Below are 20650 nucleotides of genomic sequence, written 5' to 3'. Positions count from 1 at the left end.
GCTGCAGCTAAGATGCTAAGTGGCTAACTGGCTAACAGCAGTGCACTTTCCACCCTGTCAAATGTTTATTTTGTAGCTCCTCTTTCAACCAGATAAGGTGCAGGATGTGGTGTGTGTGTGTGTTCATGTTTCTAAGTTAGAGAAGATAAAAACTTTAACAGGAGAGCGTTGTTAGTCAAAGTGGTTTGTTGGTCAAAGTGTGTGACTCATTTTCCGTTCTGCCTTTTATCATAAAACACTTCCAAGTAAGATTGGATTGTCTGTGTTGCTACATAAATAGATACCACAGCAGTACTGTGTTATTGGGCCATCATGACCCAACAACAACAACAACAACAACAACAACAACAAAACATTATAATTGGATTGTCGAAAAGGAATACGAAAACAAATGCCATCATGTTTTTCTCAGGTTGAAAATGGGAAACCTTTCTGCTGAAGACCCACCAGGTTGTGACTCCCTGTAATCTTTGTGGATGTGTTTCCTGCTAAGATTTTAATTTAAGGACAGAATTGTCCGCCGTCTACTGTAGCTTAACAAACCTCCGTAAAAGAAGCAAAGGAGAAATGTCTCTCAAAGGAAAGTCTAATGTATTTATGCATACAGTATCAATATTTATCAGTTTTACAACATCAGACGTGCTACACTGTACTTCTTAAGTAGGCTATGTTATCAAAGCTAAAAGTTTCTGACTTGCAGATGTTCAGTAAAATTTCAATTTATGAATCAACTTTTGCAAACGTTTGTTGTGTTTTTTTCGTCTTTATAAAACAAAAACTTTGACAGTATTTCTATGAACATGCGAGCCACAGGAAACATCATACATGCAGGCGCGCACACACAAACGTATGTAATGTGTGTACGTGGTCATGCACACACATGTAAATATGTGCGAGATTAAAGCGTGAGGATTACACGGCTGTCTTTTCAATTTGATTTTTCAAAATCACATAATTCCTCAACTGAGGAAGCACAGGAAATGTCAGTGGCGTGCGAACGACCGGTGCATTACGGAAGTGTGGGGGACACTGTCAGAGGATCCCAGCAGCATTGACAAGCATGTGACATCAGCAATAATGTCTGAGACAGAGATCATAAGCATGATAATGGCTGTGATTACATTAGTAAAGCTATTATGTTCTAGGTGACAGATCTCATTAACATGTAAACAGCCTTAAACACTGCATTCACTGTGGAAATTAACAGGCCCACACACACACACACACACACACACACACACACACACACACACACACACACACACACACACACACACACACACACACACACACACACACACACACACACACACACACACACACACACACACACACGGGGCAGGCGGGGGGAGGGGTATATATGCGGAAATGTAAGTGAGAGAGATTAAAGCACAGGGATTATGATGGAGATATTAACAAACATAATGTCATTAGATGTGGAGAAACACACACGCACATATGTACAAAATTATCTACACACGTAAACACACACACACAACGATGTAAAGTTGATGACAACCTGATCTAAATTTAATCTCCCAAAAATTACAAGTTCCTCTGGAAATCGTGCAGACACACAACACACATGCACACACAGTGTTTATGAGTCTGTGAATACGGGGATAGACTCCATAATCTTTCTGTCTCTTCCTGCCCTCATGATAAACTGCCTGTCGAACATTATTTCCTTATCGTGGTGTGTGTGTGTGTGTGTGTGTGTGTGTGTGTGTGTGTGTGTGTGTGTGTGTGTGTGTGTGTGTGTGTGTGTGTGTGTGTGTGTGTGTGTGTGTGTGTGTGTGTGTGTGTTCTTGTAGCATGAGTGTATTCAATTCAATTCAATTTTATTTATATAGCACCAAATCACAACAGAGGTTATTTCATGGCACTTAACACATTAAAGTCCTTACAGGAAGACTTTACAATATTATACAGAGAAACCCAACAATTCAACAATTCCCACATAAGCTAGGAGGGAAAAAAAAAAGCTCCTCTTTAAGGGAGAAAAACCTCCAACAGAGGGAAGAAAAACTCCCTCTTAACAGGAAGAAACCTCCGACAGAACCAGGCTCAGCTGGGCGGCCATCTGCCTCGACCGGTTGGGGTGAGAGGAGAGCAGAGAGAGAAAAGGACAGCAGAGAGATATAAGAGAAGAACTGTTGGTGGAGACGACAAGCGCAGGGCAGAGACATGCAGCTCCATGACGGGACATCTGCAAAAGAAATAACAGAAACTACGCGAGCGAGGGAACTGAATGGAGACAACAGATAATAATAAAAAGCTGTGGGAGAGAAAAGGATGTGTATGTGGGATATTTGTGTGCCCGTGAGTAAGAGTGCATGAACACCTCCTAATGAGTGTTTTTGAAAAAGACGGTGAGGGAGTGAGGGATACCGCACGCGAGCGTGTACATGTGCGTGTGTTTGTTTTAGCCACTCTGAGTCTCCAGAGCTCGGCTCTCGGAGCATTTGGAGGCAAACATTAACGTCACCAGATGCCTCAGTCTTGACTCTCTCTCTGTCTTGGTGTGCTCCCCACATCTTTTGTCCTCTTCTGGAACCTCTTATCTGATAATTTGCTCTGTCTCTGCTCGGATTTCATAGAATACAGGATGTAGTTAACTGTGTTCATTCATTATCTAATTAACTAATTTAGCAAACGCTAATTCTTTCTCATCAGCTAATAGTCTGCGGATTAACTATGGACACGTGTGTGTGTGTGTGTGTGTGTGTGTGTGTGTGTGTGTGTGTGTGTGTGTGTGTGTGTGTGTGTGTGTGTGTGTGTGTGTGTGTGTGTGTGTGTGTGTGTCTGGGAAGAGTGCTTTTTAAGTGTGTGTTAAATTATTAATCCCTCATTATCAGGTGAAAATCAGGACATAAAGTAGGCTCTTATCACTGATCTGGCCAATCAGGGAACAATCAGTTTTCTTTTCAAAAGGCAACAGTGAGCAATCAGTGGTTTTCTTTACGCCATTATTTGTGATTCTGTGTCTGTTGTCTTTTGTGCCTCTTCCTGTGAAATAATTGCAATGGCACATTTATATGTTAGGACTACAGTGTCATTGTTGCTGCTGCACACTCACTTCCCCCCAGTGATTTACATCACTTTTTGGGTTCGGTTTGGAAGTCACTGGGCCCGCTGCCACACGAAAATACCCTCCAGGCAGACTTGGGACTTACACATCAAAGGCAGAGCGGAAAGGAGTCTTGAAATCTGATGATGGGAAGCAGCCCTCTGTAGCGTCAAACATTAGCGCTGCTGGGTGTAATCAAAGTTCATTGTGAGCCTGTGAGGAAATCAGGGTGAAGGCAGAGGATAAAGTGAAGCAGTCCGCAAAACATTTTAGCATTGATGGTAATGTGAAGATAACTGTTGGTAATTCGATGAAACCAAGAAGTGAAAAAAAACTGTTTTTGATCTATAAAAATGAATGCTGATCATGTATCACAGCGCAGGCTGGGTCTGGCAATTTCACTTGTTTCTATTGGGGCTGTAACTGTTATTTTTACTATTAGGTAGTCTCTCAGTTCATTTTTAGTCCGAGGTAAGATCAAATTCTCATGTTTTCTGACCAACAGTCAGATATTGAGATAAAAGGAGCGAATCCTCACATCTGAGATATTGGACCCAGTGAAATTTTAAAGGCTGTATTTTATCAGTGGGTAAAGGTCGAGGATTACTGTATGTATTTTTCCTCTGACTTTAGGGAGGGTAGTCTGGACTTTTTAATGGTAAGCAGGTAAAAGTCAATTTTTTTTTCATTTTAATTTACATTTCAATTCAATTCAATTCAATTTTATTTAGATAGCACCAAATCACAACACAGGTTACTTCATTTCTTTATTTTAGTTTTTATTGAGTCCATATGTGATTGGTTTACGAACAACAGACAGACAGATATATATGTGGCTAATTTGGTTTGCTAATGTGGCTTTTTTGATTTACTTGAAGTTATATATTATTTCGATAACAAGAATATGAGGTGTTAATGTTTAAACTCAAGTAAATGCTTGGAGGTTCCCTGCGGAGCTTTTGGCAACTTTTACCATTCATGTTTATATAAGTGGGTCACTATTTTACTTTACGTCGTCCATGTACACCAGGACGCAGGCAATGATATGCACTTACCTGACATGAGTTTTATGAACGGCTGTCAGTTGCTGTTCACCCGTACAGGCAGTGGAGAAGCAGTAGAAACAGAAGCCAACGAATAGGCTCTGCAGTATTTTCACCTTTAAATCTTTATGATTTGCCTCTTCTAGTCACGGTGTAATGAATTCTACCAACTCAATAAACCTTGTTCGAGATATCTGTGTGGGTGTTGAATGTTTATTTCAAGTCAAAATGTGAATTCAAAGAAAATATTTATGATTGTGGAGAGAGTCCTGCTTTTCAAAAAAATTTAAACATCGGGTTCACCCTCCGTCTCCACCCAATATATTAACTTTCATTAAATTTTCATAAAGTCTTGCTTAACATCTTGATTGAAAAAGACAGGACCATCAAAATACAACTCATTTTCAGTCTGACTGATCCGTTCATCAACTAATTATTTCAGTTTTTATTTCATTTAATAAACATTTAACTGAAATAGGTATGATTCCTTCACTTTTTCATTTTAAAAGTTGGAACTGATGCTTTGCTTCTTAACTCTGGTATCAGAATGTAAAGAACGTGAACACACGTATACTCATACACATTTGAAGACTGATCTGTTGAATGCAACCATTATACAGTCCTGTTTACTCTGAAACCAAACAACCTCGCTCGAGATTTCAAGGACAAATCTGTGGTCTCACGGGTACATTCAGCATAAAGTCTGCAGTCTTTGTACCTGCAGAAGTATGTATTTCAAAGTGTGTGTGAAAAGTGTGCATTTATTGGCCTCTAGTGTTTGGAGAATTTAAACCATGGTCTCATTCAAAGTAATGATAGTTCATTTACTAATGCTGACAATCATCTAAGTAACATGTTGATACATTCAGCCACACTCATCACCTAAGTAATGCAGAGGAAAAGGAAAGTTATTCAGCCATGCTTAAAGACCCCTCTCCACTCACTTACTGCTTTTGTACAAAACTCATGAAAATCTTTTCCTACATTTTATTGGGCCATCATTCAGCAGCACCTGATTACATGTTCCATTATTAATGCAAACAGTATGAATCTTCACAGCTTAGCTGTGAATTATCACACTTCTTTGACAATGCTCTTCTGTATTCTGAAAGAAGAATAAAGAATAATAGGTCAGCATCACTGATGTGCAGTTGGAATAAGATGAAAAGACTCCAGAGATAATCAAACTTTAAATTAGTTTTTTTTTTTTTTAATCATTTTCTGTCTTCTAACACTGGAAAACTGTAGAAATATCTGACATACACATAAATAATTCAAAGTGTTGATACATTTTAAGAAGTCATGTTATCATGAATCTGATCGTAGTACCAAGAACAGAAGGGTCATTTCGGACATTTACAATGATTTCTTGAATGTGGGGGTGGGTGGTGGCATGGTGGGTGGTGGCATGAGATCGGCCTGTAGAGTCACTAGAGTCTGTGTTAGCTCTGACAATGATTCTAGTCAAAAGTGTTTGCACTTGGAAATGTGCCTGAGTGGCCTGTTTTCATTGTATCACACACACTTCAGCATTTCACTCTCTGTCTATCTCCCTCTTCCTCTCTCTCTCTCTCTCTCTCTCTTGTCATTTTTTTTTTACTGGGCCCCAAAAGCCATTATGTTAAAGTACCTACAATGATAGAGACACATCATTTAATACTTCAGCACACACACCTTTTTTAGTGGTTTTCTGCCTCCCGTGTTTCAAAGTCACTGAAGAAATTGTATTTTACTGTAAATGTGACACTTCAGTCACATGTCAATGGTACTTGAGGTACATATCTTAAAGAATCGCTCTCAAAACTTGTGGTGAAGTGACTTTAAAAGGTTACAACATGTAGTCACGTATATTGTCATTCAGCCCAGTTCACCTCAAGATCTAGCAAATGTGTGAATGGTGCAGATTATTTTTAATATCTTGAGGCCATGTCCACTAGTTTTCTTCATTCCGGCCTTTGTTGGCGCACTGGTGTCACTAAATGTCTCTCTTGTCTACAGTTTACTGCAAGTTATATTCATTTTACACATTTTTGCCCCAGGCCTTCCTTCTCAAGCTACATCAATGTGTGTATGCAGAGACTTGTGCAATTTGAAAGGGGAGAGTGCAACGCAGATGATTTTCTGTAGCTATTTACAATGTATCCTAAATGCCTCACATGCAGACTATTTGAAAGTGCTACAATTAACAGATGTCCCCCGAATGCCTCGCATGCAGACTATCGTAACACTACAATTTACAGATGTCCCTTAAACATCTTGCATGCCGCCTATTAGTAAACCATACAATTTATAGCCTGTTGGTAGACGTTAACTAGGCAGCTGTGTACAACAGAACATGCTACTCAGACAGGTGTGAGATTTACATGAGTTGAAGCCAGTCATTTTAATCTACCTTGGCGGGCTGCCAAAGTAGAGCCTCATGTTATTCACTCGTATTGTTTTTATTCAAACACTTATCATCCAACTGTGGAGACACTAGCTGTGTCTAGCTAGCAACATTCACACCACTCTGGCTGACTGATCTACGAACTCCAGCGCAAATGTATACTTCACAGAATGAATGTAAATCAATAGCTACCTTCAACAGAGTAAACAATACATTCAGATTCTGAACAGCATGGCTTATGTAATAGTTCGTTTTGATGTAAGGTGTTAAAAACTGTTGAGACAGAGTTTTTTTTGGTGTTCGTAGCTTTCGCCTCTGATGGTTTCTCGGCTGTTTCTGAAACAAACAAATGATTAAAAAGCCAGATTTAAGTTCACTGTATTCCAAGCGCAAACAGAAGACAAAAAATAAACACTAAGAAAGTCTGTGCGAATGTAAATGAGATAACTCATTTACATATTGTGTGATTTCTATATGTTTGTGTGTTGCTCCACAAAGCACCAAAGCCCTCTGTTGTACCTGCTCCGTCCTCGATCTCGGTCTATTATCTATCCATCAGTGTCAAATACACAGGTTTGTGTGATGTGCATGAAAACAAAGCCAGAAGGTAACAATGTGTTTGAAGGCTGTGTCTCATTATAATACCTGCTCTCATGTCAAACACACAAACACACAAAGCAATGATTTCTGATATCCTCCTTCCCCCCCATCCATCCACATACAGAGAGCTTAAAGCTGTATATTTTCACACTGATGGCATTCGTCTTCTTCTTCTTCTCCTCTGTCTATCCAGGAATGCCTGCTGATATTTCTCTGATGTCTAATGCCGTCTGAATGAACACACAAACCTGAAAACACACACACACACACACACACACACACACACACACACACACACACACACACACACACACACACACACACACACACACACACACACACACACACACACACACACACAAAATGTGCGTCGTTGAACTGACACTTCAAACAAAGCTTTTGTCTGGTGCCTGACAGCTATTCCTCTCCTTCCCCCTCTCCTCCTCTTCCTCCTCCTCTCATTATCCCCCTCACTTCTCCCTGTCATTCCAAAACACTCATTCTACCCCCTCATCCCCTCACTGCCCACCCCCCGCAGACAGACACACACACACACACACACACACACACACACACACACACACACACACACACACACACACACACACACACACACACACACACACACACACACACACACTTCACAAACACATTCAAGGATTATTCCTAATTGAGCTGCCTGGTTAAATGCAGGTTAAACAAAATACAAAGAATGAAAATATGAAGGACTTTTTATAACAGCACTCGAGCTAAAGGTATAATTATCAGTGGCGTTTCATTTATACAAGCAATAGATTAATAAGATGATTTATTTTAAAGCAAATTACTTCATTGCTGGCAGGAGGTGTCACTAATGAAAGCGTGGGTTCAACTTTGAAGTAAAACAAAAACAGAATCTCTCATCAGCTTTACAAACGTGATCGGCAGTTTTGTGAACACCAACAAAGCTCCATTGTGTTCACTGACAGGGGGATTTTACACTTTCTGCAAACAGAAACTCCAGCACTCTCTTCTGTTAAAGAATCCACCAGCTGAACACATCTTGGTGTTCCAGTATTGAGATCTTGGCAAGGTGATGAGAGGATGGTGAGTTTAACTGGCTTGCAGATCATTTAGGCTTGAGACACTTGGTATCAAGGAATAAACAAAGGATTTAGAGAGGTGCAGTACCATATAGAATACATACTGTAAGATACAGCTTCTGTAAGTGCTTTAAATGCTTTCAGAAAATATTAATTCAACACATGTATGCACAAAATCAAGGTGCAATCTCTTACAACTGAAGGGGTGTATAAATCTCATGTAAACAGGGTTCGAATGACTCGATAGCTTTTGTGGGAGCCCTGTTTTCCAGTGTACACCGCGACTACACGTCACCTGCAAGTGCACATGGGAATGTGCGACAGCGCAGTCAACTGCAGTCTCGTTGGCTTTTTATTCACTTTCTCTATCGTATCCTTTTCTATCCAAAAGTTTGATTTACAACCATTAAAAGCAAGCAGGCAGCTGACCTAAGTGACATCTGCCTCTCTGAAGAAAATTTCCAATGGCAATGTAAACTTGGTGATTTGAGTGCAGCGCCATCACGTGTGGATGGACACAACAGAATAGACACAGCAATGCTTATTAGTGGAGACAAATGCTCGGAAATGATCCCGCAACATTGACTTTTTGTTTTTTTTCTAATATTATTATTTACTTCAGGAAGTTTATTGTACAAAAAAAAATTTGAAATCTATGACCCATGACTACAAAAATGGACAATGTTTTAGGGCTCTCCCTGAATGTCTCAAAGTAGGCTTTCAGGGGAGCTGTATGATTAGACTGACGCAGAGATGTGTCAATTGGCAACTTGATTTTCATGATGAGACCACATTTCCCATAAACCCTATTTCTTTGGGTTTTGCAGTGTTTCCCAGACAAATGTCACTTAGCCAGTCGGGAAGAGGTTGAAGAGTCCTGCTGACTGTAAATAATGAGTTATATTTTGCTGATAAGGCTACTTTGTTTGGAAAGGTTGACTTTATGCTGTAACACCCTCAGCAGAGCTTCTTTTGAGTAATTTCATTGCAGATAAATTGCAGGAATTTGGCCAAATTTCAAACTCCTACAAATGTTTCACAGATTGGTTGAATCTGCATTAATTATTGTGAATTGCTTGTCAGTTGGTTGCCACACAGTTTGTTAATGAGCCAACTATTGTGACACATGGATTATGGAGTTGATGCCAGTCAGCCAACACAAGTGCAACTTAAGTGTTCTGCTGAACTGAATGCATGCTGATTTTATTTGTTTACAAGGTCTTTTCTGTCATGCTTGAATCTCATGTAAATTAGCAGAGCTGCTGAATGCTGTCAGCCAATCATTGTCCAGTATTGTGGCTATTCGTGCTTCAAATAGATCGAATAAATGTGCCCTTTTAACTAAAATAATAATAAATGATGCATTCACTACGGTTAAAACAAATACTTCTCATCTAACGAGGAAGGATATGATCGAAACTATGACTGTAAAAGGCCCCAGCAGCATCGGCACAAAACTGATGTTAGAAAGGCTGATTGCAAATGACCAATATGTACAGAAAGCTTTGCTCAAAATGTCTTGATGGCTTCAAACAAGTTGGAATATATTTCCAAACGGCTGCCTTGAACTGCTCTGACAGTTATTCCCATAAGACACAAATGCAGCATGAGTCCGCAAAGTCAGGCTCCAGTTGATTTTCAATGAAGCAGCTCCAGAAACTCTCTTGATGACATACGCAGACTGGAGCCTTTCTTCCTACTGACGACAGAGCACAGAAACATCAACTCCTGTTCAACTCAAACCACTGACCAGCTTCAACATCTGGCTGCTGTGCAGTATGTTGGAAACAGCTTTCAGTTTTTACTGGCATTAAGTGTTAGGGATTTGTTTTATATCATTTGAATAAATATAACAAATAAAACCAAATACCATAGTTTCTATACACACGTGCCATTTGAGCATATGAATTAATAACCAAAATGTCATCTTCAATTTTTATGTATTCTAATACTACTAGTATGATAATCAATTTTCCCCGTGATAACCCCTGAACAAACCTTCATTCCAGGAATCTACATCTCCACCAAACAAGTGCCATCACTACAGCCTGCTGAGTTGCAGGTTCAGTGCCTTGCTTAAGGGGACTGTGGTAAAATGCTGAGCAAGGAAGAGAGGGACTGAAATTCTGTGCAGTGAAAGTAAATGATGAGGCTCAGTTAGACATTGGTCCGTGTGTGTGTGTGTGTGTGTGTGTGTGTGTGTGTGTGTGTGTGTGTGTGTGTGTGTGTGTGTGTGTGTGTGTGTGTGTGTGTGTGTGTGTGTGTGTGTGTGTGTGTGTGTGTGTGTGTGGGTGGGTGGGTGGGTGTGCATTTAGTTATCAGGGGAGCACAGCATAGCTCTGCTGAGATTAAATTCCCAGAGCTTACTCTGACTATCAGCATAACTTCAGGACACACACACACACACACAAGCACACATGAACATTTACACACAGACGGAGAGCAGAGTGGTAGGAAAGAAAGCTGCCATCACTACATTTTCATTCACAGGAAATATTAACAGTGACAGTTTGCCCACTGCTGATATCACCACTGCTATTAATCCCCACCAATCCAGTCCATCTGTATATCCATCAGGCTTCTTTCTTTCTTCCTGACTTTCTTCCAAACGCAGGTATTTTAACAGGCCACTGCCACCTCCGTTTGGTCAATGTGATATGATCAAAAACTGAATATAAAGATGAAGATGGAGATTCAATATGATACAATTTTGCAACTACCATTTGCATTTTATGTTAACAATGGAAGCAAGCCTGTGATGGATGAAGATCCATGGTTGTGTGAACTGCTGTTTTTAAGCCTTGAGTTCAGCATGTAGGCTGTTGACATCTTACATTTTTGGAGACAGAAGTGACCATATTTGGATGAAGCAGGGAGGAGCAAGTGGTGGATCTGACTCAATCTGACTGAGAACCTGAGGACAATACGCCCATCCACAGTGATAACCTGACTTCCCCACAGGCCTTTCTGTCAAAGCAGAAACGCCACTAAATAAACCGCTTTTTGAGGTCTAATATCTAATTATATTGACATGAATTTAGCAAAAGACACCATATTGACTTTTTATTTGGTGAGAGAAGTTAAATGGCAGTTTATGGAGCCATTGAATTCAACGTAAAACTTAACATAATCGACAGAATATCGCTGAGCACAATTTACTGCAAAACATTTTGTGTTTCTAAATACACAATTATACATAACATGGTCAAGGAAAGTAACAGTCCTCCCACCTTCTCGTGTTCATTCCCAACTATATTCATGGTATCTGTCGAATATGACGTGAAACCGTTTTGTTGAAAACAAATTTATCAGAAGAAAAAACTGTTTTGCAGCTATCAACTTAATATGAGCCTTATTATGACAGAAACCATGTTTGGAGAAAAAAAACAATTTGTAGTAGATTTGGAAGAGGTGGGGTTTATTGTATCACATAGTATATTGCAACCAGGCTGCAGGGCAATTGAAATAATTGGCTTCAATGCTGGCGTGCTGACATATCATTCATCTTTATATACATTCTGTGATTTAATCCTGTTATTTCAATAGCTCCGCTACTAATCTGGTACCCCATAGCCGAGGCTATGCTGTGGCTAACGACGTTGACACTAATGTCGAGCACACTTGTACAGAGGAAATGTACATAAAAGTTACATAATCTTTCCTTTTTTTATACTGTATATACTATCATACAACTTTGATTTTGTATTACACATCTCCAACGTGACCTTTAATACAGCGATTCTCTTTTTGTCCAAGTTTCTTCCTGACCTAGTTGACCACAGCACTATGGTTCAAAAACCTGTGAGGAAAAAGCAAGTTAAATTCAAGTGACAAAGCCCAAGTAAAAGGCTAACCTGTGTGGACAGGTAGTGCCGCACTCCTGCCACACGCTGGGAAATAGACCCTGGATGTGTTAATTACCTCGGCTGACCTGATTCCCTCCGTGTGAATGTCTAGCGTGTGACAGAGGGAGACACAGACAGTGATCTGTCACATGGGATTGCAGCCCTGTGTATATTGGTGTGCCGGCTATATACACGCGTGTGTGTTTGTCGTAGTGACAGCTCTGTCAGTTATCTTTCTGCACTGACAGACAATGCACATGTCAACCAGCAGTCCCAGCGCACACAATGATGACATCTACGTACATTGCTGTTACTCACACACACACACACACACACACACACACACACACACACACACACACACACACACACACACACACACACACACACACACACACACACACACACACACACACACACACACACACACACACACACACACACACATGCACACAAACACCTAACCTGTCAATCATTTTGTCTGGTATTCCCACTGCTCTCTTGCTTTCTGCTCCTCCCTTCTTCCTATTCTACCTTCCTCTCCCCATCCCTCCACTCTGTCTTTCATCATTCTCTTATTTTTCTTTCCTTTTAAAGAAACTGTCGGTTGCCCTGAAACTGGGTCTTTTTGCCTCCCATGGGTCTCCGATTTTTTTTTTCTCCCTCTCTCTCTCTTCTCTCATTGCCTCTCCGCTCTTTCTCCCTCCCACTCACATCTTGCTGATAGATTAAATGTGTAAGGCAAGGTCTGGTAGAGAAAAAGAGAACGTCTCTTTTAATTGTGTTGATCACTAATTAGCCGGCGTGTCTCATCTCTCAGCAGTGGATGTGGTAAAACGGGATGCCCTTTCCTGGGTCGGCAGGCCACGGCCTCACGCGTGCAACGTGTACTCACACACACTTACTTTGTGCTTCTGAGATCTGAGTTTGCCTGCCAGCTTGTAGATTTCTCAGTGGAGCCTGGTGACTGAAAAAGTTTAGGAGGGCAGGGTGAATCAGTAACTGTGCAGCTAAAGGTTTTTTTGCTAAAAATACTTGGTTATGTAAGAAAAATGCTCCAAAAACCAGGGGTTCGTCACTCCGTAGTCCCCACAGACCAGTCGCCTTTGCTTCCGGTCGTTCCTATCATTGTTTACTGTCAGCTGTCTCACGTTTTCAATGTTTTGATATTTTAAAACACAAGAGTCGAGCAATCCTTCTGCCTGTCAGGATAGAAAACCATAGTTAACTACTAGCAGTAATGTATATTAGAAGATTAGAAGCAAATTTGATTGGGATCCAGCCCAAGACACCGTGACAGGAAACAAATAACATCTGCCCTCTCAAGTGGTTCAGTGGGTACAGGATGCCATAAACACTGCCTGGATCAGGACCTCAATCCCCATTGGGCCCACCTATGTTAAAAATGAATGCACTCATGAATGAAACTACCCAGCTAATGGCATATGTTACATCATATTAACCTTACTAGAAATAGAAAACTGTGAAAAAGTTGCCTTTTTGTGCTCAGGCTATTATTGTAGCAGGAGCAGACTATTTAATCCTCCTCCTTTGTGAGTTTGTGTGTTACGCTCACAAACTGTGTTCATTCATTATTCAATTCAGGAATTTTACTGAAATTTAAGTTCAGTATTTATTGGTGGACATACTTTAACCTCTGTCATCCCTAATGCCTTTTACAAATATAACAGACTGTAGACAGGAATATTTCTTGGAAAAATGTTCATTTGATTGTTTTGTTTTTTAATTACTGGGCTGCAGCTGGTTCTGTCCAGAGTTAAAACAAATACTTCTGCCAGTCTAAAACTCACGAACTAACAAACTGTATCTCATTTGCTTAATCCATCTCCTATGTAAAAACAACTGTTTGTGGTTTTAGTATGAAACCTAACTATTCCTTGGTTGACAACAATCAGATATAGGGATGTGTTTGGCGAAGGGGCAAACTTGTTTTATCAAGAAATACACCACATAACTCCTCTTAAAACCACATACAGTCATGCTTGTCATGACATGAAATAAAAAGGCTTAATAAAACAGGGGTGCTGAAGTCTTTAATTTTGGACAAGCTAGGTTAGGTCAGCCAGCTTCCACTCTGTAGGTTGATGCTAAGTAAAGCTTATTGCCTCACAGCCTCAAACACTATGGATCAAGTATTCTAGTTTCTTCATATATTCTTCAAGAACTTTGAAGGACCTTTGCTGGTCAGAAAACTTGTTTTCTTCCTTAATCAAGCATATTCTTGCAAATACTCTGTACGAGGCACAGAAAAGTAAACCCTGACAGCTTGTACAAAGTTATGATGACTTACATTTAAGTGTCAGTAATTTTGTGGATTAAATATTTTATGGGGGTTTGAAGATCAAGGAGTCTTTGGAAATCAAACAGAAGACTTTTGGAACGCATTCAAAAGTCCTGACTAAAAATAACTGCTTATTAAACTTTTTTTTTTTTTTTTTTTAAATCCTCATCTTTGAAACTGTTAGAACAACACTGAGGACACAGTTTATTTATCAGGTTTTAGTTTCAGTGGAAAACAGCAGGCCTGTGTTGGATGGAAACAGTAAACTGAATTATTTCCAGAGATATTTCACAGAACTAAGTTTCCCATGTCGAAATATCATTAGTAATCTTAAATAAACCATTTCATTTAAGTTTTGGTTATTTCTACTGACAGCTCTTGTTGAATTATTGTTTTATTGAAATCCTTTTTTCTTGATGTCATGTTAAAGCTTGTGCCAGGATTTTCCACATTTTTCTCTTTCTTCTTTGCTTTCAATCATTTTCAGAAAGCGCAATGAGATGACGTACCCTGTTATTTTTCTTTACCAGCTCCCTGACGACTCTGATCACAGTGCAGGGGAAATGATTTGAGCCAAAGCTCTCTGCAGTTCCTAAACTGACTTGTTAGCGATACTCATTAAAAAGCAGCGGGTTTGATCAGTGGCAGGCTGTGTGTCGGCCTCAGAGGGGGACGCTAACGAGCTTTTTCTCTTTGTGTCTTTCCAGTCATCTGGAGTCAGAGCGCAGCGCCCTGAAGAGGAGAGAGTGGGAGAGGAGGAACCAGGAGGTCCAACAGGATGAAGACCTGTTCTCCACTGGATTCAACCTGTTTGGAGAGCCTTACAAAGTAAGAGCAAATGATAGATAACAATTGTACTTTTAAATACTTTTTTGAGAGTTAGTTGAGAGGATTGTTGTGTTGTGTTTGAGTGCTTCAAATTAAACGCTTGTCAAGAAATAATGACATTTTATTGACGTTTTTGTTATTTCCTGTGTACAATCATTGAAAAGGAAATACGATTAATAATTAGTGGGCTTCAGTGGTGTTCATATATTTTGAGGCTGGAGGTTTTTGAAAGAGAGCCATGCTAATGTAAGCTCGTTCCACTTGCTCGCTAGGCTATTCGTGTTTTCCAACTCTATATTACAGTAATTCTCAGCCGAGTCTCATAAAGAAGGTGAATAAATCTATTTTCCACCCAATTTTTTTTTCTTTTTTTTTTATCATTCTAAATTTTTTGTTATCAATTCCACAAATGTCAATTAAGAGGCAACTACTTTCCTGGACTGACAGACAAGCTAACAAAAAGTTATAAGGCGACGAGCCGCAGGTTCTCATCTTTACATCCTGGCTGAGCTGTGATTCTTTACACCGAGCGCTCTCTCATTGCTGTTCAAGAGACAGTTTTATATTTCGCTGTTAAGTTTTGATTGATCTCTGTGGGACGAGAAGTGGACATACCTGACACCAGAATTTCATTTGGGCAAACGGGGTGAATTTACGACATGTTAATCAGTGAGGATGGGCCGCTCTCCTCCGAAGCTGCCCCGCTTTGTGATTTAGGCTCACATGAAATCACCTTGCCTTGTGCGAGCAATCAGTTGAATGGCATTGTTATGGCCAACCAACAGTAATCCAAACATGTTTCCCACCATTTTATTTTGTGCCTGATAAAACTGATGATGAAACCATGTTTTTTCCTCCTGCTCTCTCCCCTTCAGCGTAGTACCCGCGGACACAAGGTTTTGTTCTGGTGCTCCAGATGTCATCATTTTGTTTCTTCTTTAGCGGAAAGTGAACTAGCCATGATGAAGTCCACGGCCGCCCTGCTGCCCCTGTGTATAAAATTGATTTTGGTTTGTTAACTCTCATTTGCGACCGCCAGGCACTTCAACACTTGGTTATGCCGCCAAGTGTATCGACCTTGGGACAGACCGGCTTTGACTCTTGACAGAATGTGTTTCGCTGCTGCTGTGTCTGAACGCAGAGGACACGAGGGCTTCTCACTAAGAAGCTGCTCGCGGTTCGGGGGCAGTGGAAGCAAATGAGAGGTTGTTCTGATAATGAATCCGATCCTCGGTGCCTCCACACGCCAACTAATTGTTCCCAACTAATTAACGGTGTCGAGGTGAGGTCAAGATTTGTGTGAGGAGAGAGCTGCGGTGACTGTGGGCTGGCCTGCGTGACATTTCAGACACCACTATTGCTGCTAGCATCATGATGGTGGTGTGTGCAATAAGTAGTTTAAAAAATATAGTGGTTCCATCCAAATAAAAACATTGTTGGCTTGTTCTATCGTCCTGCATTCTTGTAAATGATGTAGGAGCAAACAGCATTTATAAGAAAAACAGTTTTGGTTTATGTCTTGGCTGTTTTCTGTAAAGTTTTGTTTTATAACATTTCTTTCATTTTTTGGGGGGTTAAGATAACAAACAGAAAACCTTGTGTTTTCCTCCAACATCATAGGAGAACAGTAAGAGTGATTTTTATCATGAATACATCTGACAATTATTTTCTATAATAATCAATGAACTGTTTAGCTTTGACAGAAATGATAGAAAATAGTAAAGATACTGGTCATTGTTCTGTGTAGCAAAAGTTAAGACATTGAATTGCCTTGTTTGACCAATGATCAAAACGATACAGATTTCAGTTTACAATTATATAAAAATGGAAAATTAGTAAATATTTACAATTGAGAGGCTGAAATTAGAAAATTTATGGCATTTTTGCTGAAATAAAGGACTTTAATGACTTGATAATTGTCAATGTTGGAACTACATGGAGTATTGTCCAAATTCAGAAAAAATTCTCATCAAAGCTTAAGTAACAATCCCAAGAATCTGATAAAACCTTGAATGCCCCTTTCAGCAAAGGCATGATAAGACCATTTCAGTTGTCAAAAGTTATTTGACAATACAGAGTTACACTAAGTGTAGAATCTAGATAAATGCACAAATAACCCAGAACAGACTTTGCTGTCAAATAATTCTGTCGTGCATGCAACAAGTGTTGATGTTAATCAAATCCTTTTCTTTTTTTAGATATCTTTCCAACTCTGTTGCCAAACAAGAATTGCAGTATTAATCATATCTACACATGTATTGATATTGCTCTATACTTTATTTCTTAAGATAAATAAACAGTTTAAAAACCCTTTTAAATCACCTGAAAAATGTCACATAGCTGAAAACAGGACAGTTTTTCTGAACTTGTTGACATTTTAAAAATGCATGGTTTTCACAAGACAGCGACACAAACATATATTGATCTTATACAAAAACATCATATCTAATAAAACAGATTTTACTACACAATCAGTACTTTTACTTTTGATACTTTGACGGCATTCTGTTGATAATACTTACATTATTTTACTTAAGTAAAGTTTTGAATGCTGTACTTTTACTTGGATTTGACTATTTTCAAAGTGTTGTATTAGTACTGCTACTTAAGTAAAGCACCTAAATACTTCTTCCAACACTGATCAGGGGAATGTCAATGTTATGATGAGGTTATGGATAGGATGAGGCAAGTAAAACACTTGATAAAGCTACAATGTGGAGAATTTGACCATTAGTAGTACAATGGGTTTTTTTTTAAACCAAAAGGATATGCAAGCATTTTGGTGACAAATACTAAATGTTAAAGATATCCCATAGACATGTCGTAAAATGTATATCAAATAATCTACAAGTAATTTGAACAATAAATTGTGTCTGATATGGTTTTTCCACAAAAAAAGAGTCTTGATTATCTTGCGAAAACCATTAAAATGACATTTATTCATTCTCACTCATTAAAACTTCCAGAATCTCTTCATACGCAAATATATTAAGTTTAACTGCTGGACAAACGATGTCTCTTACGTCACTGTAAAATCTATTCTCAGTCTATGTTCACTGGAAGTTTCAAAGTTCCACATCATACATGTGTAAGGTGAATTGGACCAGGGATTGGCTTTAAATCTGTTTGTGATGTCACAAATCATGGCCTGAATGAGCTCAGACAAATTTTGCCCCTCCAGCTGATGAATGTGAAAAGAGCCTAAACTTTTCACAGTAAAGCTCAAACATTCAAATGTTGGAAAAAGAAGATAAACTTTTGCTACTTTTGTTTGTTGACCAGAACACTTCACAGAGCACCTTTAAGGATAGGGAAAGCTCCTGTTTCCAGTTAATGAAACAGTACAACTGTAAATATTACATGCAGCTGTGTGTTGGGATGAAGTCCTCAGTCCTTTGCATGACGGTCTTTCAACCTGACAAAAAACAGGACGCAAAACGTCTTGCATTAGTACTACTGAGCTTTGTCATTAGACATAAATTGTGAGCATTTGTTCATTACGGTGGGGGTTCCTGGGTAATATGCTGCTGAGCAGAGGCTTTTTTTTTTTTTTTTACATTTCTCGTTAATTACAGTCAATAACTTAACAGGGAAACACTAACTGAAGGTAAAATCATTCAGATAAAAGGGGTTGGGTCACTGCATCATTCATACTGAGGACAGCATGTTTACTTGTTTCACATTCCAGCTCATTCTAACTAATGTTTTTCCTCCATGCACTTCCGCAGTTTATCTCTCACTGCTGCTAAACTTGAAAAATGACTTTGGCACACCTTGCTACTTTTTTCCGCTGATTTATTTGCCACACAAACAATTTCATTTTCTTTTTAATGCTTGCTTTGCTTCATGGAATTCACTTGCTTTACCAATGTCTACACAATCCCAGACACAATGTCTGTAACTGAACGTACTGAAGAATTCTTTCAGAAATACATATCAACCCCTTTTTAATTATCACATGTCGGATTTATAGGACTTAAATCATTCCTGCAGTCTTTCTTCTTGATTTCCTTATTTTTTTGTCCACCATCCGTCTCTCTCAGAACCTGTGCATCTATATGTGTCCGTCACTCTCTGCCTGTCTTTCTCTCTCCCTCTCGCCAGTATTCATTCTCCCTGTCAGCTATTAGCTAATCCCTCTTCTAATCCTGTTAAAGAGCGTTATGCCGTTAACAGCTATTTGGGATGATCTATTCAAACACGCATACACATAGGTATTCATCCTCTCCTTCTTCTGTTTTCCATTTTGCCTCTCTGTAAATGTGTTTTCTGTTCCTCTTCAGCCACCAGATCTTTTATTCATGAGCCCGAGATGGAGAAAAGATGGGCTAATTTATTCACAGCTAACTTTGGCTCGCCATGGTGTGTAGTGTTTGTGTGTGCATTTGTGTAGACACCGAAATTACATCTGTTAAGATTATTTGAATGCAATTCTGTCTTTTCTTGTATGAATCTTTTGTAAATACGGCTTGATTCTTTGTCCTGTTTCAGGTGTTTTCATGGTTTTCCTGCTTTATTGGAGTCTAAAAATGTACGATATGGTGAAGACATGAGTGTCATTTCCAGTCACATAGACTTGAATTGAGGTTTTTGTGCCACACAGAGCCATAAGAATCACTCATTTTAGGACGAGTGGCACGAGAGTGAATCTATGATTTGTAACCATTGCAGAACGTTCAATATGAGGTCTAAGTTCTGTGCAAGTTGGTCATCTGTCCCTAATCTGTAAAGTACAATTTCCACCATACACAATGTACCATATTTTGAGAAACAAATTATTAATTTTAAAAAAATATTTGAGCTGCCAAGTTATTGAATGCAAAAGAAGAGATTATAAGAGGTAAAGCACAAATTATGGGCATTTTTATCCAAACTAACAACGTGGCTCTGGTGATGGCACTATCGGCCAACTGGTCCACCGCTTTATTTCAGACTGAAATATCTCAACGACTATTTGATGGGTTCCCATGAAAACTAAATGTGATATTAGTGACTTTGGTGATCCCCTGACTTTTTTTTAACTGATCAGGTTAAAACTGGTTTATGACCAAATACCAAAATACCATCTATTTTCCCATCAGCCTCACCAGTACTTTGTGTTTAGTGCTAATTAGCAAATATGAGCATGCTAACAAACTAAATTATTATGGTAAGCTGATATCTGTTAAGATGGTGAGCATGTTAGCATTCTGCAATTCATATTTGAATAACTGTATTGCTATGCCTTAGAGATGCTAGCATCACTGTATTGTCTGTTTTACTTTTTTGTTTTAGTTAAGACTAATCAATTAATCCGGAAATATTTGGTAGGTCAGATTTCAGACTAGTAGTGGTTCAGTGTTCCTGATGTTTTGTGATTCCACCTGGTTCATAAACTAAATACAATCTGATTATGAAAAAATGGTACCACAATATATCAATTATTATCAAATGGTGCTGACATGGCTCTCTAGTAGAGCAACTACTGGGGTGGTGTTATCCTAATTTGTATTGT

At 39.2% G+C, this 20650-nt stretch overlaps 1 protein-coding gene across 1 annotated transcript in view; it reads left to right on the top strand.

The window, feature by feature from the left end:
- The window catches only part of aff2 (AF4/FMR2 family, member 2), a 149274-nt gene that overhangs the window by 25797 nt on the left and 102827 nt on the right, over positions 1 to 20650 (top strand). The window contains exon 2 of the mRNA XM_069712187.1: positions 15036 to 15156. Within this exon, the coding sequence (XP_069568288.1) occupies positions 15036 to 15156 (121 nt within the window). The remainder of the gene's footprint in view (positions 1 to 15035; positions 15157 to 20650) is intronic.

The sequence above is a fragment of the Brachyistius frenatus genome, unplaced genomic scaffold, assembly GCF_029030835.1.
Source record: "Brachyistius frenatus isolate BFR_SWC_R1_liver_20210118 unplaced genomic scaffold, ASM2903083v1 Contig_107, whole genome shotgun sequence".
NCBI lineage: Eukaryota > Metazoa > Chordata > Actinopteri > Embiotocidae > Brachyistius > Brachyistius frenatus.
This window is presented reverse-complemented; position numbering and strand designations above follow the sequence as displayed.